The following is a 25,076-nucleotide window of genomic DNA, read 5'->3' as shown; positions in this document are numbered from 1 at the left end:
CTCTATTGCACTATTACTATTATGCATTGATGTTCTAACTTTTCCTACTCATTTATTTTTTTCTTTTAATGTTTTATCTGAATGATGCATTGCAAGTTTTTATACATTTTGTTTAAATGATATGATGCTTTTTTAATTTGTTTTAGACTGATTTATGGGTTGTAAATTATGTGTTTGATTAAACGCTGATAAACTTTATTAGTTAGTTTTTTTAATATTGGTTTCTTGATGTGGTTTGGAGAAGATATAGACATGACAATAGGGTGGAATGGGTACGGGTATTGTCTTTCCAATTTCTTATTCCGACTCCCCAATATATCTCCATATCCATACCCGATACCCTACGGGTTTAAGTTTATTGTCTCATCCGCGTACTCGTCGGGTATCGGATATTTCCGACCTCATCCCATAAATTATTCAAATTAGAAAAATATTTTTTTAAAAAAAAATTAAAAATTTGATTTTCGAAAAAATAAATTGATTGTTAAACATTTATTTTTAACTATTTATATATCAATAAATTTATTATAGCGTGTGTGTCTACAAAAATGGTTAAGAAAATAATATTAAATTATGTAAAAGTTCTAAAATAAAATTAACTAGTAATAAAAATTTTATACCTTTTGATTAAATTATGCAAAAAAATTTAAAGATTTTAAGCGGCGGAGCGGGTTTGGGTTCGGGATCAGGACGGGTCTAATAATCTCATACCCGTACCCGTATCCGACTTTTAGTTATCAGAAAAAATCCAAACCCATATCCAGTCAACTCAAGTATTATCCGTCAAAGTCGAGACGGATTCAGACGGATACCTACGAGTACAGATTTTCTTGCCATGTTTGACAAGATACCACTTGTAGCTTTGTTTTCCTTGGCTAAAATCCTTTAGAGAAGATAAAACAGATTTTAAAATTTAAATTTCAAATTGCTTTCTCATTCTTTGTTGTAGTTTTCTTTCTCATTTTCGGTTTTTTTTTTTTCTCTTCTCCCCTCTCCTTGATGAATGGATTTTCGTTTAATGAAAATTATGGATTATTATAATTTTAGTACTTCTAAATTTTTTGTTGTAATAATTTTAATATGAATTTAATTTTATCTTTCTTATCCATATATTTTATCTATTTCTTTATCTTTATTGATTGGTGGAAGTAGACTAAATGAAGTTGGACCAGCTCAAATTTTTGATTGGTTTATAATAAGAAAGAGACATGAATATTTTTTATGTTTGTTTTGTATTCATGTTTATTTTGTATTTTATTAATATAAATATATTAATTCTTATATAATTAATTTTATATCGAAGTGAGACAAATGTCTTCAATTTTTTAGTGATTGTTCATCTATTAGATACTTTTTTGAAAAATTAAACTTGCTTTGTTTTTTTTAAATATGTTGGTCATATTTTTACAATATAACATTATATTATTTTTTATCTATCAAATCTATATCATAAATAATTCTTATATAATATTTTATAAAAACTGTACGTTACACGATACAAAAACTAGTTTAATAATATATTAATATTTGAGATAGGTTGGTCTCACTCAACCATGAATGTCAGTTACAAGTTAGAATTTTCTAATCAACAAAATTGTTTAATGAACACGTCTCATTTTCATTTATGTTAAAGCCAACAATTAGGGGAAAGTTTAGATCATGTCCTCCGCAGCTGATGCTTTTTCTTGTTGGCTCTTTCTCTTTCCCAATTTACCCCTTCGAAATTTGCCAAGCTTGCAACGCCACCCACCTCACTTTCTTTTTCCATAACTCCATTGTCGTTTGAGTTACAATTTACAAACACAAATTGGACACTTATCTTCCAAATAGCCATGCATCAACAACCTCAAATTTGGAAAAAAGAGAAGCAAAAGCTCAGATCTAGAATCGCATTGTAGGAGACCTTTACCTCACCACTCATTGATGGTAGACCCCATCAAAGATTACAATGAACACCAAGATATTCAAGATCTCAACGCTAAAAAATCCTTGTTGGCAAAGCTTCTCTCTCTACAATCTGCATATCAAACCATCTTCGTTCATTGTAACATCATTGACGATATTACTATTTCCCCTTCAATGAGCTCACTATTCTTGATCAAATGAAGAATTAGGGTAGTTAATATGTATTTGATTGGAATAAGTTGCCAATTAAGATAGCTATAGTCAAATTAGAATAAGAATCGGAGTAAAAGAAATGTAACAATTTTTGTTGGATATATAATCACAGTCAAACAATGCACGTTATCCCAATGCATTGCCTAGACGGAAGGTTTTTTTTTTTTTTTGTTACATTGCAATTGATCTCAAATTTCAATCCATAATATATATATATATATATTTGAAATAATGTGTCTGAGTAGCTATCCCACACTAAAATAAATAAATTAAGATTTAGAATTTATTATATACAATGAAAAGGAAAATAAGAAAAAGCTACCCCACATTAAAATAAATAAATTAAGATTCAGAATTTATTATATAAGAATATGAATAATTGAGAAGAAACATTCACCATCCCTAAAAAAAATTGTTTCACATTTGAGTGTAAAGTACTTAGTTCTTTTATACTATTAGTTCTATTTGTTTTAATTTTTTTTTATTTAACAATTTTTTTAATCAAATAAAAATTTCTATTTTTTAATTATTTGTCTAATTAAACTGTTTTTTTTTTTAAGAATCAATTTTCTGTTTTTTTAGAAGCAATTTGCTTCTTAAAAGACATTTTTTTGAAAATCACTTTTTTTTTAAAGTTTAAACAACTTGTCCATTAAGTATCTAGTTGTACTTTTATCTACATGTATTTACATAACTTATTATAATATTCTTTCTACTACTCTGCCAGAACCTATACTCAGGATAATTAATAAAAGTAAGTAAAGCTGGAGGATGCTAGCTAGGGTGTGGGTGGAATAGGTGGCTAATGAATTGGTATCTTGGAAGGTACAAATGTTTGTGTGGAAGGTAGTTCTAACCCGTATATCGTCTCTGGAAAATTTGATGCACAAAAATATAATTGATCTCATGCATGGAAGGGATGTGACAGAGACAGAGTAGTAGAAAGTTGAAACTAAACTACTACCTATTTGTTCTTTGCATGTACAGTTATCCTATGTCTGCGTGGCATATGAGCCCAAGGTCATGATGTAATTGGGTTGCTATGAATCACTTTGACGACATACAACAATTACGTAAGGAAAAATTGAGGAAGCGTAGCTAGCATGTAAAAGTGTGCGTCTGTTGGAAGTATATATATACTCTTACAACTGATTATATAGTTAGTTGTAACAGTTATCCTCTAAATGAAGTATTGCTTTTGTTCAAATTTTACAAATCACTTAATTCCCAGCATTATTCTTTTAGTTTTAAACTTATTTTCTCAGCTGTGTTTCATCTGAGAATTCACATTTATGAGGAGGGAATTGAAGCAAGCAAAAGTTCTTATTGAAACAACGGTGTCAAAGCTTTTTCAACAAGAGGATTAATAGGAAGATGCTATAGAAAAAATTAGAATTATTTTTCTTTTTATTTATCCAACAAGATTTAAAATTATAACACAAACTAAAAAAATATTATTAATATATTCTTTTATATTTAATCTATTTTTAACTACCCAATGTGATGCAGTAAAAAAAAACTACCCAATGTTTAAGAATTAAGTATAACTAAGGATATCATTAAAAAAAAAAAATTGTTGTTCTCTTGAATTTATAAATACACAAATAAATAGAGACAGATAAGATTATTGGTTATTACAAATTTGATGTATCACAAATGCCATATTAGATATTTTGGCTGGTTTGGTGCATTAAGTTCATAATTTATCCATAGAAATCTTGCATGTGGTTGTTACTTGTTGGTGCTGATGTTAGCCATACAATACAAGCTGGCATGATATTCAAAACGTCAAACAAGGGGTCATGTCATTCATCTTATTGCTCTCGCGCTTAATTTCTGCCGATATGGTGCACGTGCTCTTTCTATAGAACTTAGAAGTTGTATAATCCATAAAAACAGAATAAATAACATCTTATTATAAAGTCCTCCATAGTCCATAGCATACATTGACACAGTTACATGGAAATCCATTAACTAACACCAACAATACCCGTATAACCGGGACAAAATGCTGAATTTAAAGGAAACTAAAGAGATGAGCCACATGCACATTTTTTATGAAACTTACATTGAAATTAAGTTTAACGGTGATGCACTATTATTTAATCACAAATCATTGTTTATATGATTTTTAAGATAATTATTAAACTTAACAAATTTATCATAAATAATATTTCTAATGGGATGACAGTGTAAAGAATGCATAGTATTTTTTCTTTTCGTGAAACAGTACAACTTGATTTTTCATGGTTTGCTAAGTGATTCTGCAATCTTAGTGGCAATACAGTAAGAAGTAGACTGAATGGTTACCATGGGGTTGACACCAACTGCACTTGGCAAAATACTGCCATCACACACATACAAGCCTTTTGCTTCCCAACTCTCACCATTCTCATCAAGTGCACCTTCTTCTTCAGTGGCAACCATTCTACAACTTGTCATCTGATGTGCAGTGGCAAACACTGTCCACACTTCATTCCTTGACTTTGGACCCCCAACAATTGTCACAGTGTCAAGAAACTCCTCCAATTCTTCCTCCTTGATTCTTTGGCCATCACTTCTGTATGTTCCCACTTCCACAGCACCTGCTGCAACCAAAATCCTCAATGCCATCCTCAGTCCAACTCTAAGGCTTTCTTTGTCTGCTTGGTCAAGTCTGTATGTAACTCTCCCTTCAGCCTTCCCTTCTCCTGAAAGCCACGGGACAAACGCCAAAAATGATCCTGGTCCTAGAGAAAGTGTTTCTATGATGAATCTTGGGGTGGAATCCACTGCATATTCCTTGTGGATCGAAGTTATGATACCGCCAGTGAGGATCACTGCACCATTTCCTACAGCATCAACCAACCAAGTAGAGTCAGTGCCCTTCTTATCTCCTGTTCTACAACCATAACAGCATGAACCACAATAGTGATCTTCTGAGGAATTTATAGCCACTGAATCTACTTTCGAGCTCATTTTCTCACATCCTTGTATGAGAATCTGATCCTGAAAGCTTTCCTTCTTGCACTTCTCTGTCACACCAATCCTTCTGCACACTGATTCCATGGCAGATTGGTAATCAGAGCTTGCAAAGAGTGGAATTTTATATTTTTTGGACCATTCCCTCAGAACAGAATCAGGTGTTCTGATGCTTGCAGACCTGTTTACAGCAGAACCTCCACCAACTGTTGAGCCAGCCAGGATCATCATCTTCCCATCAAGACTTGGCATAATGCCCCCCGATTCGTATAGCTCATCCATGAATGGACCTTCAAGGGAAGAATAGTCATATGAAACAAAATACTCTCCTTTCTCTAAGATTATTACTTTATGAGCAGAGTTTGCAAGAACTGCAGCTGCAACTCCTCCATCACAACCTGACCCCATAATCACAACATCACATTTGACCTTGTATAGGTTCTGCCTTTTATCTTCAGTGACTTCAAGGCCTTTTTCAGTGAGGGATTTGACTAAAGTAGAATCAATACATGGTTTCTATTAATCCCTTTTCCAAAGGCCTCTCCTTTCTGATCAACTTCTCCTTGGTGTCCACTTGGTATCCAATTGCTTTCCATGTGGGATTTTACCCGTTTGCATCAGTCTAAAGCATTTGGAGAGTAAAAGAAAAAAAGGCCCAAAGTAAATAAACCAGCAAATAGTTTAGGAATGAGATATATGAGAAATTAAATTTGCATGAGTATAATATTCATAAGTTTGTATTTACCATTAAAAATTACATTCAAAAAAAGTTCATACATGACACAATATTTAAAACAATGTTGTTTAGCTGCTTGAAAAAGTATTTTAAAATGGCTTTGTATGAGTAAATTCTTTTTAGTGGAAGATAATTAGTTGGATGTTAAATAAGAAACCCAAAATACCTTGGTTAAATAAAAAAAATAAAAAATCAAAACCTGTTTGACTAGTATTTAATAGGTTCAGTTTTTTTTGGCATTGGTTCAGTTTATTCTTTATCAGTCCTTTCATATATTCAAGTCATTAGTCAAACTTTTGAACATATCTCAGCGGGTCTATCACTCTATCTATATTTGTCAAGTAAACAAAAACAAACAGAGAAAGTTTTTCAAGTAACTACGCAATCATGGGCTCCTTCCTTTTACCAAAAGCATGTGTATCCGTATTTCCCAATTTATCATATCATCAAATGTGGAAGATAGCTTGATTAAAAAAAAAATACATATACAGCAATGCCTACTATGAAAGATAAAAAAAAAATAGTCCTCTGCAATTTGAACTCAACCATGTTTTGAATTAAATCTTACTAAAACTAGTGAAGAACCTTACCCTTAAGAAGAAATTATAGAAGCAAAAAAAGTTTGATGAGCACAAACACTACCCTCAGGGCTACCCAACTCTTTTCCCTGGTCCAGTTCCAGAGAATTTGTTCTCTCTTCTCGTAGGAAATCTTAGAGGAACTTGTCAACGAAAGGCCGCTTCCAGTCCAAGCAAAGTCTTACACAGATCAACAGCGTCCCCAATCTGAAAGACAGCATCCACAGAACCCAACTCACCAACGACACCACTTCTGGCATAGTCCCCTTGTACAACAGCTCTGCAGCCTGATTTTCATATTCAAAGAAAAAAAATAAACAACTTAATATTTATACTATTATCAATTATCAAATACAATTACAAACTATCAAATCAAAGAAGATAAACCTTTAGAAATAATTAGATGATCTTGAGTTGCTAGGTTTCTATAGTCTCAGGTCAATCTTTAATTGACACGCACATGTCAAATTTTAAGTGACACATGGCACGTGCATGATAGTTAAAAATTGACCGAGACATTGATAGTATCAGAGTGTTAGTTAAAAATCCGACATGTGGGTGTGATTGACTGAAACTATAGAAGTCTCAGATCATATAATAAATTTCTTGTAAACTTGGAATCATAAAAAATAGAGAGGGAATTTATTACCTCATCAGGAAAAGGTTGCTGAGAAGCAGAGGTATTGTAGAAGTCAGAGAGAGCTTGGTCTTGTGAGGTGTCCTTGTTGAGTGGGAGTGAAGGAATGAGGGCATCACATATGGCAGCCATGACATGCATCTGAGTGGTGGATAAGACATGCTTGTAACTTTTCTCCTCTCTTTTCCTACCTCCTCTAAGCAATGGGTGACGACTCTCTCTCCCTTCCATTTTCTCTCTCTATATCTTTCTTTCTTTTAAAGTATATATTTTCAATGTGTGTGAGTTGCACTTGCACAAGTTGTTACAAACTTTGCCTTTTTTTATCAGCGGATCAGAAACTGAGGAGAGAGTACGAGGTGGCCCAATAAATTTGGTTAGCCCAGTTTCTGTTTCGTGCTTGTCTTTTTCATGATAGGAAACTGGGAGAGGGAATTGGATATTGGGAAGGACAAGAGAGAAGACAATGGGAATGTGAAAGACTATGACTAGGTCTTCTTCGTGGAATTCAAGAATGTGGGAAAATGTGCTTGATTGTGATTTCTTAACCATGATTGGTGAGAATTGAGAAACAAAGACTTTAGGACCATTATGTTCAGTGTCAGTGTTTGGTGCTTAGGAACCAAAGGGAGGGAATTGCACAGAGGCAGGATATGATATGAGAGGAAACAGGACAGGGGATAGGGTGGAGTTGAATTTAAGGATGATGATGATGAGATGAATGACAATGTGTTTTTTTTTTCTTCTGCTTAGGTGATAAAAGAATCGTGTGAAAAGTTTATGATTGGTTACATCTTACGTGTAAAAGATAGAATTTGGTCTCCACGGTCGCGGGGGCTTCCTTTGGTTCAACGCTACAATTTTAATTGTGTAATTTTTTTAGTAAATAATCAATTTGGATTTGGAGAGTAAGATGTAATTTTTTGGTTGTAAATCAGAGATCACTGATTTTAGGTAAAATTATTTTAATATACAGATTATAATTATCCAAGCAAAATTAAAAATATTTATATATTAAATATTTTTCAATTTATAATTTTTTATAATTTTTTAAAAAACTAATAATTCTGGATTAATGATACATAGAAAATAATATTAATACAATTAATTAAACAAAATAAGTATTTTATTGTTTTATTTATTAATAAATTTATGTAAATAATTAGAGAAAAAATAATTTGTATATTAAATCAATTTACCAAAAAAAATTTATGCAAATAATTTACATATTAATTTATGAAATTTAATTATAAATTGATAAAATAAAAATATGTAAACTATTCAAAATAATATATATATATATAATAAAATAAAATAAAAAATATTTATGTAAAAATATTTATTAGTTAAAATTAATAAATCTTAACTAATGATATATATAAAAAATTAATATACTTATAAAAATAAAATAAGTGTCTTACAGTTTAACTTTTATTTTAAGTATTTTTCTCCTCATTTAATATTTTTTTACATAAGCACAATGTTAACCCCCTATATAACTTTCATGTCAATATTAACATGCCACATTAAATTTAATGTTTGATTTTGGATGATCAATTAACCAAATTCGCATATTTAATATTATAAGAAAACCAAAATTATAATTTAATCATAAAAATATTTTATTTTCATTTTTATTTGTCTTTAATAAGTGTTATAAAAACATTCATTAACATTTATCCCTTTTTCAGAATTGCTCAAAAAGTATTTTTTTATGAGAACATTGGAATAATACAAACAAAAAATAAAACAAAACTTCAATTTTAATTAGTAAACAATATTTAAAGAACTGTACTTAACTTTTGTTCTATTAAATTTATGTTTAGATTCTATTTGTTTTAAAGTAAAGTAAATTAATTTTGATAAAATTAATATTAAATTTTTAAATATAATTAAAAGTTGTACCCAAATTAATTTTAATCTCTAAATTTTGTGTGAACGACTAAAGTATTACTTTTTTAAGGACTTAAATGATTTTTTTTTTTAATTTGAGCGACCAAAATCGGATTCATTCCAAATCTAAAATATTAAAAACATAATTAAGCATACAATAATTGAGAACCCATTAAGAAAAAGGTATTATTAATTAAGAAATTCAGCACAGCAGAAAAAAGGATGCTCTAATGCAAAATTTAGTCAAATAACGTGTTAGTCCTGTTAGGGCTAAACAAGTAACGAAAATAATGCCGAACAGTTTTCCAAGTTTGTCGTCTACATAATTGATAATGAAGTGAAGCAGAATAAAATTAGATGGGATTCAAATGAAATTAAATTAATGTATTATTGTGTTAAAATAAGAAAAAAAATCATTCAATTCTTTTAAAAGGTTACAAAATAGTAAAACGATTAATATAGTCAATTAAATCTATTTATATGATTAATGAACAAATGGATTAACTGACTTAAAGTTATTTCAATTTAATCCTAAATTTTAAGTATGCAGTTATGTTACTTTTAAAAAAAAAGTATTTAATTGTGTTAAATATCAAATTCAAATAGGATTACATATGCTAGATGATAATACATGTGATTTGAGAAGAAAAAAATCCAACTCCATATAGATAAAATTAGAAGAAACAAAAAAATTCATTTCACTCAACCCCATTATAAACAATCCAAAAAGTGACAACTATTTATTTCAACTTCATCTACTCCATTCCTCTCGTGAATGCAAACACAGACTAAAAATATATAGGGCCATTCCTCTTCAAAACCCGATTGCCCATGGCCTCTTCTACCGCCCTTATTTTCTAGTCCACACCTATAACCAACCCTTCTGATATTGATGAAGGACCATTGTGAGTATCGCCAAATATTAGTATTCTAAAAATAAAAGTAGCCACAGACGAAAAAAAATAAAATCCACACTATAGAGAGTATCATATAAATTGTGGTTGTAATTCATGGAACCTGTCAGCATGGTTCAATTCATTCAGCATCAGCTACGTATCAATCATCGCACGACCCCAATTTGCCTTGTCAACTATTTTAATATAGCACACAACGATAATGTAATTAATATAGTCATTGAATGTTACTAGTTGTCACGTGACAAGATCATCATTTGGTTGAAGGAAATAAATCACTACAAAACGCGAGAATATCGATTTGGAGAAAAACAAAATATGATAATATCTATGCATAGTTCAACGATTATACACTTTCAATTCATTTAACATCAGCTTCGTATCAATCAATAATCATCGCATGTCTTCAACGGGCAACCTTTAAGATAGCACACAACGATGATGGAATTATAATAGCCTTTGAATGTTAGTTATCACATGATACCCTGTCAGGAGCAACTAAATTCATTTTAATTCCTAATTATAGCTTGTAACATAACTGACAAAATAATTATTTGGTTGAAAGAAATGATTCACTTCAAAAAGTGAGAATATCAATTTGGAGAAAAACCAATGACATTTAGATAAAATTCTCCGCGAGTACTTATGGAAAAAAAAATTCTCCAAGAGCTAATATAAGAGAGCTCCATCGAATTAACTTGTGTATATGTTAAGAGACAGAAGACACAAATCAAACTTTATATGGGACAAAGAAACTAAGACTACAAAACTCTAATAATTCTCTTACTTGGGATCTAAGTTCCAAATTCTAGCAGCTTCTTATAAACAATGAGTTCATCGACTCTTTACCTAGTGTAGCGCCTTCATCTTTAATTATCCTCGAAGGCTGACTAAGGCAATGCAAAGCCTAAGCTTGTCAGTTGTAACAACTTTAGTCAACATATCTGTTGGATTCTCTGATACTAAGATCTTCAGCAAAGATAAGTCTTTATCATTTATCAACTCCCTTATAAAATGGTATCTTAATTGAATATGCTTGTATCTAGAATGGAAGACTGGATTCTTAACAAGACTTATAGCACTTTGACTGTCACTGAACATTGAATCATTATCTTTTTTTTTTCCTAATTCATTAAGAAAATTCTTTAGCCAAATCATCTCCTTAGCTACTTCTGAGATAACTATATTTTCCCACGAGCCACAATGAGATTGCCTTTTGATACCTTCCAAGCTCTATCTCCAAAAGTGGTGTAATGCCCCTCATCATCCAATTCCCCTATAGATATTAAATTTCTCTTTAAGGTAGGAATATGTCTGACATTGTGCAATTTCCATAGGGATCCACTGGAGGTCTTGATGTCAATATCACCTTTTTTGACAATGTCAAGAGATTTTCCATCTGCAAGATAAACTTTCCCAAACCTTCCAAAAACATAGTTAGACAATAAATCTTTAGAAGGAGTAGTCTGGAATGGCGCACCTGAGTCCATAACCCATGAATCAACAAGACTATCCAAAATGCAAATTAATGCATCATCAAATTCATTAGTTGCTGCAGTTGCGGATTCATCATCATCACACTTCTTATTTTCTCTTGTCACAATTCTAGCAGATAATGTCACTTTGAAATTTTGTCTGACATTTCCCTCTTGACTTTGATGTGCCTCGACCATTCTGACCCTTCTGAGTAGTCCTTCCTCTGCCTTCAGTATTTAATGTTGAATTGGAAACATGACTAGAAGATTCTTCTGAATCTCTCTTGCGAACATCTTCGCTTAAGATCAAGTCAGGGATGTCACTAAGCTTTAATGTGTTCTCCCTTGTAGAACTACTAACTACAGTAACAATTGCAACCCAACTATCCGGTAGTGATGACGATAGAATCAATGCCTTCACCTCATCCTCAAATTTAATCTGTACTGACTCCAACTGAGCAAAAATAGTATTAAATTCATTAATATGATCAGTTACAGAGTTACCTTCTCCCATCTTGAGGTTGAACAACTGACGCATCAAGTTTACTTTGTTGGCTGTCGACGACTTCTTGTACATATCTGATAACGCCTTCATTAAGCCTGCAGTAGTCTTCTCATTTACGATGTTGAACACGACGTTCTTGGCTAATATCAATCTGATCACGCCAAGAGCCTGTCGATCTAGCAAGTTCCATTTTTCTTGCTTCACATCGTCTGGCTTATCTCCTGATAAGGGTTGATACAACTTCTTCTGATATAGATAATTCTCTATCTGCATCTTCTAAAAGCTAAAATCTCTGTCGTCAAACTTTTCAATCTTCACCTTCCCCTCTTCTAATGCCATTGCTCCCACTGCCTCCTCTAAACTGAGAAGACTCTCACTAATTCCTCTAAACTAAGGAAATCCCGTGGAGTAACCAAAAGTTCTGATACTAGTTGTTAGTATAGATCAATACGAAGAAGAGAAAGGAATAAGGAGAAGAAAGAAAAGACACAAAAAAAACTTTCTTGTTACTTGCACTTTTTAAAGCTTACAAGGTGTCTAAATGAGACACAAATTTTACAAATCAAGCGACGTGGGACAAAGAAACTAAGATCACAAAACTCTAACAACATAAACTAGCATTAGCTTTTGAATAAGTTTATTTCATTTTTCTTATTTTCTTCATATATAAATGTTTGTCCAAATTATCAGACCCAAATTGTTTTAGTACATTCCGATGATTATCCTCATCTTCCATCAACAGATTATGCAAATCCGCATGTTATTCTTTCCATACACAATTATGTTGTCTAAATTTCTTGCCCAAAGGTACAACTGTAGTTGTTTTTTGACGTGTTCAACATAGCACCACAGCAATGCTAATGCTGTATTGATTCCAAGTTCAAGGACACACCTGATGCTAAAACAGTCTAATGTCATCGTATTGTAGGAACCCGTTACATTAGTCAAAACTGATAGACAATAGTATCATGAGGGAGAAGGAGCACTAATATCCGTCATGAGAAAATGGAGTTGGTCTCGCAAGAACAAAACCTGTTTCACGAATAAGTATCAACAACTAATCAGCTTAGTTACTACATTGAAATGTTACAATAATATTTTCCCCCAACCCACCAAGTTGTCTTCATTTGTTCGTGTCATGAATTAACTGTGACAGTACTTGGTTTCATATCAACCCACCAAGTTCTCTACATTTAGCCCTTATTTGTTTTGAAGTTAGAAAGTATATCCTCGCACTTTTTAATAGAAAATAGACATTCCAATGCAAATATGTGAATGAAATTTAGGCACACCTCTCAATCACATCAAATGATTCAAAATCAATTTTACCAATTCTAAACCAAATGAGTGCTTAGTCGATTTTAAATAACATTTTACCTCTTGAATTTTGTTCCAAAAAAACTTTTGAACATGTTAATGAGTATTAGAAACAATAAATCACCACCAAGCCCTATCCCAATTGGTGGGTTGGACATGGATCTATCAACTCCCATTGTATATCAAAAACTATATTTTCACCCAAACCATGTAGAGTAAAGCATTTGCTTAGATAAGGAATGCTAGCAGCATATTCTTTCTAACAATTTTTTTTTCATTTGTTGAATTTTTTTGAAAGTACAATCATGAGTTAGACCGAGGCTATGTTCGCCAAGACATTTGAGTTAGTTTCTAATTTTTTATATTTACTGAAAAACTTCTTTGACTGATCGGTAAACAAATCCTTTTTAGTAACTTCTAGTGTTTTTTGAAACACTACTTAAAGTAGAGTTTTTTAAAATGCTAGCTTCTAGTTTTTTATAGTTTTTTCTATTTTTATCATTAATATATTTATTCAATTTTCTTATTACCCATTTTAAATAAATCATGATTTTATTATTTTTATGTTATTTTACACTTTTCAACTACTTCACTAGTTAGTTTTATCAAATACTTATAATTTAATAAGCTAGTTTTTCAGCTAGTTCTGCCGAACATAGCCCAAATAAATAAGAAGTGAAACCTACAAAATTATATGGTTTTTAATAAATTTAAGTCAATAGTAGAAAATATATTTAAAAGAATGTGTTACTAACTCAAACCAAAGTATGTTAATCAGTTTGGGTAGTGGGTTAGCCAAAAATCCGACCCGGCGTACACTTTATGTTGTGTTTGGTTTAGAGAATGAAAATAGAAGATAAATTTTTAAATTAAAGTAGAGTGTAAAAGGTGTGGGTCTCACATGGGATCCACAAACTCCCTAAACCAAACACAACCTTAGTTTCTACACCTTGCAGCAGCTTGTTATCCTCAAAGAATCACGTATCTTTTGACAACATGAACTCATTATATATAGAGAGAGAGGAAGTATATCAAATGAGAGATGAGAACTCGAATTAACTATTATAGACCATGATTAACTTTTAATTAACTTTTCTCATGCTCTTACTTTTATAGTCTAAATGACCTGTCTATTATCAGTTTTAACTAAATTATGAACAAGTCCAGCATTTCTGAATCTTCAAAGTGTTCAAGTGAAGGTCAAGTTTATGGTTTCGAAACTTGATGAATTAAAAGGTAGTTTTAAAACTTGGTGTAATAAAATTAATTTTGATGAAAAATTTCAAATGGTGTAAAGTGTAATTCACCCTTTAAGACAGGAGAACTTTACAAGGAAAATTACTAAACATGAAATCATATATTGTTTCTTTGTTGTCCAGTTTTATCAAGTCAAGAATTTTTTTTTAGTCATTTTTCAGAGTTGAGATTAAAGGAAAAACTGGATAACAGATTCTAAAGAAATGGACATTACCTCTTCCTGAAGTAGGGGAGGGAGATCTTCTGTTGCTAGAAGGCTCAAAGCTTCCACACGCAGCTTTTCTTCTTTAATGCCAGACCACGTATGCAAGGGCAAGGCCAATAAAAGCACCGTTAAGACATCTGCAGTAGACGGGTGCATGCCAATGCAGTGACCTTCATTAGAAAGACACAACCTACTTGGTTCCCTTTGACACAAAGGGACCAACACATCAACTCCTTGTTCACTACCACCACCAGTTGTAACAATTCCTGAAACTAATGTTACTGGATTTTCACTATCAGCATTCAGATGTTTTACATCTATTTGACTACAGCATTTTCCACCTGACAAACCTAGCCTACCACAAACAGTCAAAAGATCTGCCGCTTGGCAACAAACACTGGCAGCAAGTGCTGGTAACATATCTTTGTCACCAAGGTTTGCTAAAGTATTACAACATGAACTTTCAGAATCCAACCACCTTGTCACGTGTTTGAAGAGTCCAGTTGTTCGAATCTGTTCCAGTATGTCAGCCTGAAATTTCAAAGCTCTTAAACATTATGATTAATCATTTATTGGATTTTCTTCAATGAGATGAAGTCCCTAATTTTGCAAATAACACACATCAAAAGAAAAAATGTAGTGTGAAAACCTTGATAGCTAGCCTTCCTTTCTCCTCCTCACTCAGTGTGAGATTCCCATCTTCTTGCCTGCGAACTTCAGCAATCCATGTTATTAACCCTCTCAATTCACTGGGAGGAGATTTAAAAGCAAGAGAGAGTACTTCCTGAATGTCTTTTAGATCCTCTGACTTTAGAAGTTGAGGGACATCTTCGGTTAGAAATTTGGCAACACTGCTCCAACCTTCATGTCTACAACTCTGCAGATAGTCTTTAGGTATTTAATGTGATCTACAATGAGAAATTATTTGCAGAGCATAAAAAAAAATCTAGATATAGAGTTTTTGTTAATGTAGTAGAATAATGCACATGTTCAGCCATTATAGTCCTACAAGGGAAAAAGGATAGAATATTAGGCAGGATCCAGACCTTCCAATGACAAACCATATTTTTAACATGATCTTTGTTTGGCCAACACTTGTTATTGTTCAATATAATTTCAGGAGAAGAAACTATCTTCTAGCTGGCCATACCATTATAATTTACAGCGAGTCAGATTACTTTTCCCTCTATTTAAAATTCATGATTTTCGAAATTTTATGTATGTTCTCCAATAGTTCAAGAAAGAATTAACCAGTAGCACAATACCACAGTATAAAGTATAGATGGTGCTCTGTTAAGCCTCGAAATAATCATGTACCTGAAATACAAATTTCCAAATATAAATGGAGGGCAAAAAGACTAGTTGTACAGGCTTAACAAACAAAAAGAGTTCATGAAATCATATCCTTTAATCATAGCAAATAGAAAGATATTTTTTTGGAAGGCCAATTAGAAAGATTTTAATGACACTAATACATTCAAATAGTACAATTTTCGAATTACACCAGCAGATAACTACTAATCAGATAAATGTGGACAGAATATATAGAGAAACACAAGTTTAGTTTAGTGCATACAATCAGATTATCATTATGCCTATGATATGAGGTAAAGATATTTGTGACTTCCACCCTTTTCCCTCAGAAGTTCTACAACATGATTAAAATGAAACTTATAACCCTAAAAAATCCAAAAAAAAAAGGACTCAGAAGATATACATCTATAGATGAATCAAACTAATTCACCAAAACTTGAAAATCGTCAAATATTATCTTCAATAATTTTAAACAATTATTCTCTGGAGTTTTACTATTTTGATTTCTTTTGTTTGATGTGAATACACTAGGGCATGAATAATAATCTAGTTCTTTGAAGCATAGGATACATGCCAGGAAAAACTACCATTTTCGAAAAGTTTATAAACTTGAATCAAAAGAAAGAACACCACAGGAGATGAAAATCCTATGACTAGTAAACTATCGCCTTTGTTCAATAACCAATTCTCACACAACTTACAACAAGGTTTAGTTTTGGCAAAAGGAAAAGTGCAACATATTTGAAGGACATAATAGTATCAGGCTGTAATTTTGATGAATTTTTACAAAAGACACTGAGAAATGCTAGCAACACGCTCTATAGAACACTCTTTTCAACAAATTCTTTATTATTAGGTTAATTTCATGTGGGTCCCATTAAGGATGAAATGTGTGGACCACACAATTTGGTGAGTCCCACATGAATTTCAATCAATAATAAAGAGTATGCCGCTTGTATTCCTTAAGACACTCTTAACTATTATTCTCCAATTAAGAGTGTAAGAGATCTTAGTATTACCCCCTACGAAGTCTGGTTGCTTGATCAATGGTGCTCATGCCTTCCCAGAGAAGGGTAAGGGGAACCCAGTGAGGCGGATACTTGAAACGAGCGACATCCAAAACAAGGACCATATCTCTCTCAGCATGATATCCTCCAACTGGTGAAAAATGGCCAATTCCAGTCTGTTACCCAACAATATGACAAATTCCCCTCATCATTTCTATAAACTACTCAGCAATTTATGTATAAAGTGAAGCAGGCCTAGAAATCAACTAAAAGAATGCTACTAAACGAGTTATGCTTTATGAACAGATAACGCAAACAGGAATGAGTAATGAACCAGCTTTACAACACCTGATTGAGGGGTGTCCTGTGGTAAGACACAATCACATGACAATCCTCAGAAGAAGAGCACGAAATCACACGGTTGCGAAAATCATCAACAGAGCTTTGATCCGATCGAAAGGCTTCAACCTTAGCTCCATTACATCGAGCCAAGCATGCAACTTTACCGAACGTAATGCCTTCCAATTTAACCTTGGCCAAAGGCTCACAGCAATCCAACATGGACTCGTCAAACCATCTCCAAGGACCTATTAACTGACTTCTTCTTTTATGCTAAAAACATAGAAAACACAAAAAAAAAAATGAAAGAAGAAATTGGATCTGTCTATACCTTTCCATTTCCTTCCAGGGTCAATGGCAAGGGCATTGAGGACAACGGAAAGAGTGGCGAGGCCACAGTATGCAGGCTCTGACTGTGTCTGGTAGTATGAAATTAGCTTGAAGAAGCCTTGCATGGTTCCTCGCTCAAGCGCTTCACCGAACAGCTTCTGTACAAAGAATCAATGAATCAAACAGTTTATGATCTTAAGACAGAAATAGAGATTTGAAATGATGGAAAAGGAGCGTTGACCTTCCCTTCCGGCGAAGCGAACTCGATTGAAGGAGATGGGAGCACTCTGCGGTATAAACCTGGACTTGCCATGCAAAATAAAACCTTCTCTTCTTCTGTTTCTTCTTCAATCTTTCTCTGTTCACGGTGAAGCAAACCGCAGCACCTGTTCACAGCTACTTTGACTTTTTCTACTTTTATTTTATATACTTCATTTTTTGTTTTATTAAATAATTATTGTATATACTAATTTGTTTAACAAGTCTAATTGAATTGGTTAAAAAAGATATATAGATTATGTAAATCTCATATATACATGTTCAATCCCTACATGCCATCAAAATTTATAAAAGCTATGAATATATTTTATCATTACTTTTATATGTCATCAAAATATATATACACTAATTTGTTTTTTTCTTCTTCTCTATTTCTTATCAACATTTTCAGCAATTTGGTATCTTCATCTTCAATGCGGTACATTCTAGAATGCCGTCCATGGAAGGTTTTATTTTATTTAGGTTAAATTATTTATTTGGTACCTATAATTTTATGATTCTTATCTTTTTAGTAGTGGTTTTTTTAGTTTCTATAATTTATATTTTAATTATCTTTTAGTCTATGTAATTTAAAAGTATTTTTTTTAGTCCTTATAGTTTGTATTTTAATTCTCTTTTAATCCCTATAATTTGAAAGTGATATTTTTAGTCCCTATAATTTATATTTTAATTACATTTTAGTTCTTATTACAAAAAAAATATAAAAATAATTAGCTACAAATTAGTTATAAATTATTAATTATTTTTTGTATTACAAATTATCGATAAATTAGTTATGAATTATTTGCTAATATTTTTGTAGTTAATTGTAATTGATAATATTACTTATATTTTGATGGTAAGGATTAAAATGAAATTAAAATATAAAGTACAGGGACTAAAATGACCATTATAGTAAGTAAAAGAAAATTAAAATATAAATTATAAGGACTAAAAAAATCACTTTCAAAACTATAGGGACTAAAAGAGAATTAAAATGTAAACTATAGGAATTAAAAAAACCATTTTTAAATTATAGGGACCAAAAAGATAAGAATCGTGAAACTATAGGGATCAAATGAATAATTTAACCTTTTATCTATTTTTTATGATAGGTTTTTAAAATTTTGATATAAGAACATGCCATAAATAAATAAAATTCATATGTTCATTCAGATAAATAATTAATATGTTAAAGTTAAAATTTAATTATTTAGATATTAGTAGAGTTTGATATTTGACGAAAATAATTTTTTATCAGATTTTATTTATATTTTGGTTAAAATTAGTTAAGTTTTTTTTCTTTGATAAATTGGAGAGTTAAGAAAAGAGAAAAAAGACTGAGTCATTTAACTCAAAGATTAAACTATATTCTTGATTTGCACGTTTAAATTTAAACTGACAAATAAAATTAGATCATTCTTATTTGGAACATGCTTGTGATTTGGAACTTCATAAGTTAACCCCCTTTTTTTTATATATAATGGAAGGCTAATCCCAGGAACGTTCTGGAAAACAATGACTAAAAAACAATGGAAAGAAGAATTTTATTGTAAAATGACTAAAATGACATTGTTTTTTTATGGCTCTCTCTTTTTTAAGGCTAGTTATGTCATTTCAGGTACATATTTTTTAGATTTTTAAAGCTTTTTATTTTCTGTCAAATAACTCAAAATTATATCATTTTTTTTTTACCTTTTCCTTTCTTTTCTTCTACTTTCTTTTTTTTCCACTTTCTCTTTTCTCTAAACCAAACAAGTCATAAATGTCAATAAATTGTATATAGGATCTGCGAGTCAAGTTCAACTCAGTAATCCGTACTCAATCTCAATGATTTGAATAAAAAGACTGATGCAAGATGTTTATAATGATGTTATATGTCGTGAGTCACTTAAATCAATTGTATTATTAAATATGATGTTTAAAATGTGATGATACTAGCATGAGAACTTCTTAACCTATCACTTAAATCGATCTACTGTTCTATTTTGTTTTAGATTTAACAGTACTTTTAGTCCATCTATTTTAATTAATAACATTTTAATACTCATGTTTTCTTATTTGTAATTCTCCTTTTAGGTAAACTCTCCTGTATATTTTTTTAAGGATATAGAACTTAAAAACAGATCTTTAAAATTGTTCTGTATTTAGAATTGAAATTCCACAATAATGTCAACATCGTTTCTCACTCACCGTGAAACTTGCTAATAAGAATAACACTAAAACTCTAAAATCACATAAGGAACTCTAAATTTTGACCATCTTTTTTTGGTGAAGAAATTTTGACCATTTTTTAAATACCATCTTTAACTTTTTTACGTACTTTGTACACTAAATTATTTGCGAGAGCAGTTTGAAAGAGCAGAACCTAGATAAATATACTGAATACATTTTTTTAAATACATTTTTTTTTGTTTATGTTGTTATAATTTGATATAAATATCAGATCATATGTGTAAAACAATATTTAAAAAGTACAAGAATTTAATAGGGAAGTTCATACCATCACCAAGGGTGAATTATCATAAACTAGGAAAATAATGTAATTAGGAAATGATGTACTGAATCACTGGTAGAAAAGAAAATCTTCAGTTGTCAACATGTGGTAAATGCCAATTTAAGTGATTCTACCCTACTCGACGTGTCATGAAGCTAGTTGAACGATTAAGAAAATGGTATGGGGTATAAATTTAACAGTCAAGAGAGAGGAGCACCAAGATCCTCGTCTACCTTACCCTCTTGACATCTCTTGAGAAGGTGTAGCTGACGTCTCAAGTGCAGAACCTGAAATGCAGAATTGTTTATAATAAGTTGAAGTTGAAGAATGAAGATAGAGTGGAATTAGCAGAATACAGTGCTGCCATGCAATGCAAAATAGATATAAAAACAGATGAGAGATTACTACCTCTTCCTGAAGCAAAGTAGGAAGATTTTCAATTGAAACAAGATCGTGTATTTCGGCCAAAAGCTGCTCATCTGTGATGCCAGCCCAAGTTGTAGATGGTAAGGACAGCAGAAGCACTGTTAGCACATCAGTGCTAGCTGGGTGCACCCTTATGTACTTACTTTTAGAGCAAATGCAACATAATTTCTCAGATGATGAAGGAATCAAAACATCAACCCCTTGCTCGCTGTTACCATTTACCACAGTCCCTGAAACCATTGTTATTGGCTTGTCATCTTCAGCTTTCAAGCATTTCAGACATGTTTCTCGACAGCAATACCCTGCTGAGCTAGGTTTCCCACCTAAAATTTCTGCTCCTTGGCAACAAACACTTGCAGCAATGATAGGTAACGTGTCCCCATCACCTGATACTTGTTGCCTGCTGCAAGAACTTGACAAAAAGGAAGCCACATGTTTGAAAAGCCCAGTCTCCTGCACCTGTTTCAATACCTCTTCCTGCATAACAAAAAAGTTACTATGACACTATCGAGACCAAAATAGAATATGCAATGCAGGAGAGAATTGTTACACGGTGATATTGGACATATTAAACCTTGATAGCAAGCCTTGCTTTCTCCTCTGCGCTTAAACTTGGACCACCATCCTCTCGCCTCCTGATCTCAGCAATCCACTTGATGAATTCTTCAAAATTAGATGGCAGTGAAGCGGCTATAATTGAAACAACCTGAAGGATGTCTTTCACATCCTCTGATTTTAACAGAAGAGGAACATCATCCATTAGGAATTTTGCAATATTAATCCAACTCTCATGTTTGCAGCTCTGCAAGATACATATAACCGATACCAACATAAACAATAAAAAACACAAATGTGACAAACTACACAAACGCACACAAGATACATCCAACCCATACCAATGTAAACAATGAAAAACAAAAACATGAGTGACGACACTCCACACACACACTCACGTGTGCAAACACATTGACGTCTTATATTCTCTTAATTTCAGAATTCATAGGATTGTTAAAATAAGTGTAATGCATGAAATAAGATAGGAGTTAAAACACACACGGCCAAAACTACATAGTGCAAATTGACTTTCCAACCTTCTGTATGAGCATACCACAGATAAAGCATATCCAATTAAACCTCACTCAACTATCATTTCTAATTCAACTAATAGAACATTTCACGGTATTTGCAAATAAGATGACAAACAAGGTATTTTCTCAGTTCAGAAATGTAAATTGTAGTCCACTTCACAAGAAAGATAATTGCTCAGTAGAAAATCACATAAACTAGAAATAAATCAATATGCTCCCAAGAACAAGTTCACCAAATCGCAAAAACAGAGAATTTATAATGCACAACATTGAAGGAATCCATGCACCTAGTCACCTACATACAAGTGCACAAATAACGAAATTATCCAACAATTTAATGCACAAACCAACATTATTTACTATATCCTGAAATGTGAAATTCATTATTGAGCAAAAAGAAAAATACCAGAGTATAAAGCAATCCAGGTTCCCTGTGAGGCCTTGATACAAGCATGAACCTAAAGAGGGTAAAAAAGTTGAGCAAATCACTTAAACTATGTAAAAAGAAAAAAAAAAGAGAGAGAGAGAGAGAGAAAGTGTTTAGTTCTCTTATTGCTTAACTTGGCCAGCTACAGTCATCGCTACATAATTTCTTAATTCTTACGTATGAAAAACACTCAGTTCTTAGTGTTCACTGGCACCAACCCTTTTGAGTATACTTGTTTGTGGTTGTTGATCTCAGGTTTCAGTAACATTCTAAAACAGTATAACTTCAATTAATTAGGCTACATGGCCATTAGAAAATAGTATAAAATAAGAAAGTTTACCCCCTAGATTGTCCAGTATCCTCATCGATGTAATTCATGCCTTCCCAAAGAAGTTTAAGTGGGATCCAATGGGGAGGATACTTAAATCGTGCAACGTCCAAAATAAGTGCCATGTCCCTTCCAACATGATACCCTCCAATCGGAGAAAAGTGGCCAATTCCCGTCTGTCATAAAAACAATGCAAGCTTACACTCAAACCATCTAGAATTAAGTATATGCACTAAATGTGTCTACCAAAATACATAAATCAGCTATCAAACTTGGAAAGCTTTCATACTTCCTATTATGCCAAACTTCCACAAACCATAGCACATACTTGTTTGAGGGCAGCTCGGTGGTACGATGAGATTACGTGACAGTCATCGGACATGGAACATTTCTTGACATATTTACGAAAATCATCGATGCTGCTATGTGTAGCATGAAAGGCTTCAACTTTTGCTCCGGCACAATGAGCCAAACACACAAGCTTCCCGAACGTGATGCCTCTAGCCTTGACTGTTTCTAGAGGCTCACAGCAGTCCAACATAGATTCATCAAACCATCTCCAAGGTCCTGCAAGGCAAATAATAGAACTCGAGACAATTGATTAAATGATTCAAGCAAATATTCATAATTAATTAGGTTAGTGATGGAAGCATTAGATTGTTTGTTATGTACCTTTCCATTTTCTGCCAGGATCAATGGCAAGAGCATTGAGGACCATGGACAGGCTAGCGAGGCCGCAAAAGGCGGGCTCGGATTGCGTTTGGAAATAGGAAACCAACTTGTAGAAGCCTTCCATGGTTCCATTCTGAATGGATTCAAGAAATAGTTGCTGGCATTCAATCAAACAAAAAAAGGTGAGTAAAAAACACATGATACTATCTAACAAAGTCAAAATGTTAACATTTACTGCACCCATTCTCATACCTTGCCTTGTGAGGAAGCAAACTCGACGGCGGGGGGGCAAGGAAGAAGGCGCCGATACAACCCCGCCGTCGCCATTGACAGTAACCACCGCAAAACCCTTTCCTTTCCTAAACCTAAACAAACACGACAACTCTTTTGCTTCAACCTCACGCACTTTTATGTTCTATTCATTTTTGTTACTGTCTCTGGTCAACCGTAACCATTTTCTTTTTCAGTGATTGCACAAGTTCTTATTGTCCTGGATTTACTTTTCCTTTTTTTATTTTCTCATTCTCTCCAACCTACTCTACTGGGTCTGATTAATTCTACTTGCGGTGATTATTTTTTATCTAAACAAATTTTCTCGGTAAATAAATTGTTTCCGACGCATTAAACTCTTACACCTTATTTCAATCCTTGGGGTTGGATTTACTTTTCTTTATTTCTGAACTTTACCGACCCTGAAAATAAGAGAGGAATAAAATATGAAACGTTTTTTTTTTCCTTACTTTTATTTCGAAAGAAGAAAAATTATTCTTTACGATAATAATATAAAAATTTGTTCTTTTAAAACTATAAATCATTAAAAAATTATAATCATTAATTAAAAAAATCAACTAAAATTATAATAATAAAATAATATTATATGTATTATAAATTAATAAATAATTAAAATTTATTATTCGAGTTTTCAGTGATTATATTTATTTATTTATTTATAGTGCCTTAGAGGATTCAAACTTACTGGAAAAAAAGATTTGTTTTCATTCTTTTTTTCTTCATTTCTCTTATTATTGTGCTTTTAAAAAATAAATAAATAAAAGATGATGATAATAAAAAGTATCATTTATTTCTAAAAAATAAAAACATAATATGAAAGAAATGAAAGAGAAAAAGAAATAATGAACAGAAACTCGCCCAAATGTATAATTTGGTCAAAGTTGGACACGTTTTGAATTTGGTTGTTGGAGTCCTACAATAGAACATCATTGTCTTACACATTCTACAGTTTTAGTTTTCTTTGATTCTGAAGATGTTTTAACAAAAGATCAAAATGAAAAAAAGTTAAGAATATTATGGTTTCAAGTGTAATCATACGTTGGATTTACATTTCAGAATTCTATTAATATGATATTTATCTATAGTCCAATGTATAGTGTTAAGAGTATTAGACAAGAGTATATATAAAAGACAATTAAACCTATTATTTTATTCAATAAGTCTACAGAGGTAAATTAAGTAGAGTCCTAAACGATGGGAGATATGAAAAAATTAATCAACTCGTTAACACTAGCTACCATTTCATAAAATAATTTCCAATAATAAATAATAGAATGACATTAACGGTCACAGAGAAAGGTTTGAAGTATGCATTACCTTGCCATCATCGGAGACAAAATCAACTGCAGGAGGTGAAGGAAGGGGTAGTTTGTAAAATCCATTCATTTTTTTGGGGTCTGGTAATCTGGTTACTGTAAGGTAATAATGGAAGAGCTGAGACAATCGCAATGAAGAGAAATATAAATAACGAAATATGAAATATTGGATTAGATCTTTAATTAT

At 32.1% G+C, this 25,076-nt stretch overlaps 2 protein-coding genes and 1 pseudogene across 3 annotated transcripts; all 3 read right to left on the bottom strand.

Moving 5' to 3' along the window:
* Positions 1–4,311: 4,311 nt before the first annotated feature.
* On the bottom strand, positions 4,312–7,741 carry LOC114406942 (annotated as a pseudogene).
* Positions 7,742–12,437: 4,696 nt separating this feature from the next.
* LOC114406941 (glutathione gamma-glutamylcysteinyltransferase 3-like) lies at positions 12,438–17,999 on the bottom strand. Of its 2 annotated transcripts, none has more exons than XM_028369822.1 (8): positions 17,828–17,999; positions 17,588–17,744; positions 17,266–17,504; positions 16,930–17,093; positions 15,862–15,913; positions 15,246–15,473; positions 14,606–15,127; positions 12,438–12,849 (listed from the first exon to the last, which is right to left on the bottom strand). In XM_028369822.1, the coding sequence occupies exons 1-8, from the start codon at positions 17,897–17,899 to the stop codon at positions 12,784–12,786; spliced, it is 1,500 nt and encodes a 499-aa protein (XP_028225623.1). In that variant the 5' UTR covers positions 17,900–17,999; the 3' UTR covers positions 12,438–12,783. The 2 variants fall into 2 exon arrangements, with proteins under 2 accessions (XP_028225623.1, XP_028225622.1); XM_028369821.1 differs by having other exon boundaries at positions 17,266–17,511; positions 17,828–17,988.
* Positions 18,000–20,298: 2,299 nt separating this feature from the next.
* LOC114406940 (glutathione gamma-glutamylcysteinyltransferase 1-like) lies at positions 20,299–23,761 on the bottom strand. The gene is made up of 8 exons (XM_028369820.1): positions 23,535–23,761; positions 23,283–23,439; positions 22,939–23,177; positions 22,623–22,786; positions 22,262–22,313; positions 21,342–21,569; positions 20,750–21,244; positions 20,299–20,628 (listed from the first exon to the last, which is right to left on the bottom strand). Exons 1-8 carry the CDS (start codon positions 23,607–23,609, stop codon positions 20,542–20,544), a joined length of 1,497 nt encoding a protein of 498 aa, XP_028225621.1. The 5' UTR covers positions 23,610–23,761; the 3' UTR covers positions 20,299–20,541.
* Positions 23,762–25,076: the final 1,315 nt, after the last annotated feature.

The sequence above is a fragment of the Glycine soja genome, chromosome 3 (assembly GCF_004193775.1).
Source record: "Glycine soja cultivar W05 chromosome 3, ASM419377v2, whole genome shotgun sequence".
Taxonomy (NCBI): Eukaryota; Viridiplantae; Streptophyta; class Magnoliopsida; order Fabales; family Fabaceae; genus Glycine; species Glycine soja.
This window is presented reverse-complemented; position numbering and strand designations above follow the sequence as displayed.

What these genes read in the sequence shown, in the direction of transcription:
- LOC114406941 (XM_028369822.1), bottom strand. Translation starts at nt 17,899, where the DNA reads ATGGCAAGTCCAGGTTTATACCGCAGAGTGCTCCCATCTCCTTCAATC. An exon ending in TCGCTTCGCCGGAAGGGAAG is followed by an intron (nt 17,745 to 17,827) that starts GTCAACGCTCCT and finishes TTCTTTGTACAG; the next exon opens with AAGCTGTTCGGTGAAGCGCT. An exon ending in CCCTGGAAGGAAATGGAAAG is followed by an intron (nt 17,505 to 17,587) that starts GTATAGACAGAT and finishes GTCAGTTAATAG; the next exon opens with GTCCTTGGAGATGGTTTGAC.
- LOC114406940 (XM_028369820.1), bottom strand. Translation starts at nt 23,609, where the DNA reads ATGGCGACGGCGGGGTTGTATCGGCGCCTTCTTCCTTGCCCCCCCGCC. An exon ending in ACCGAGCTGCCCTCAAACAA is followed by an intron (nt 22,787 to 22,938) that starts GTATGTGCTATG and finishes TTTTTATGACAG; the next exon opens with ACGGGAATTGGCCACTTTTC. An exon ending in AAGCAAGGCTTGCTATCAAG is followed by an intron (nt 21,245 to 21,341) that starts GTTTAATATGTC and finishes TTTGTTATGCAG; the next exon opens with GAAGAGGTATTGAAACAGGT.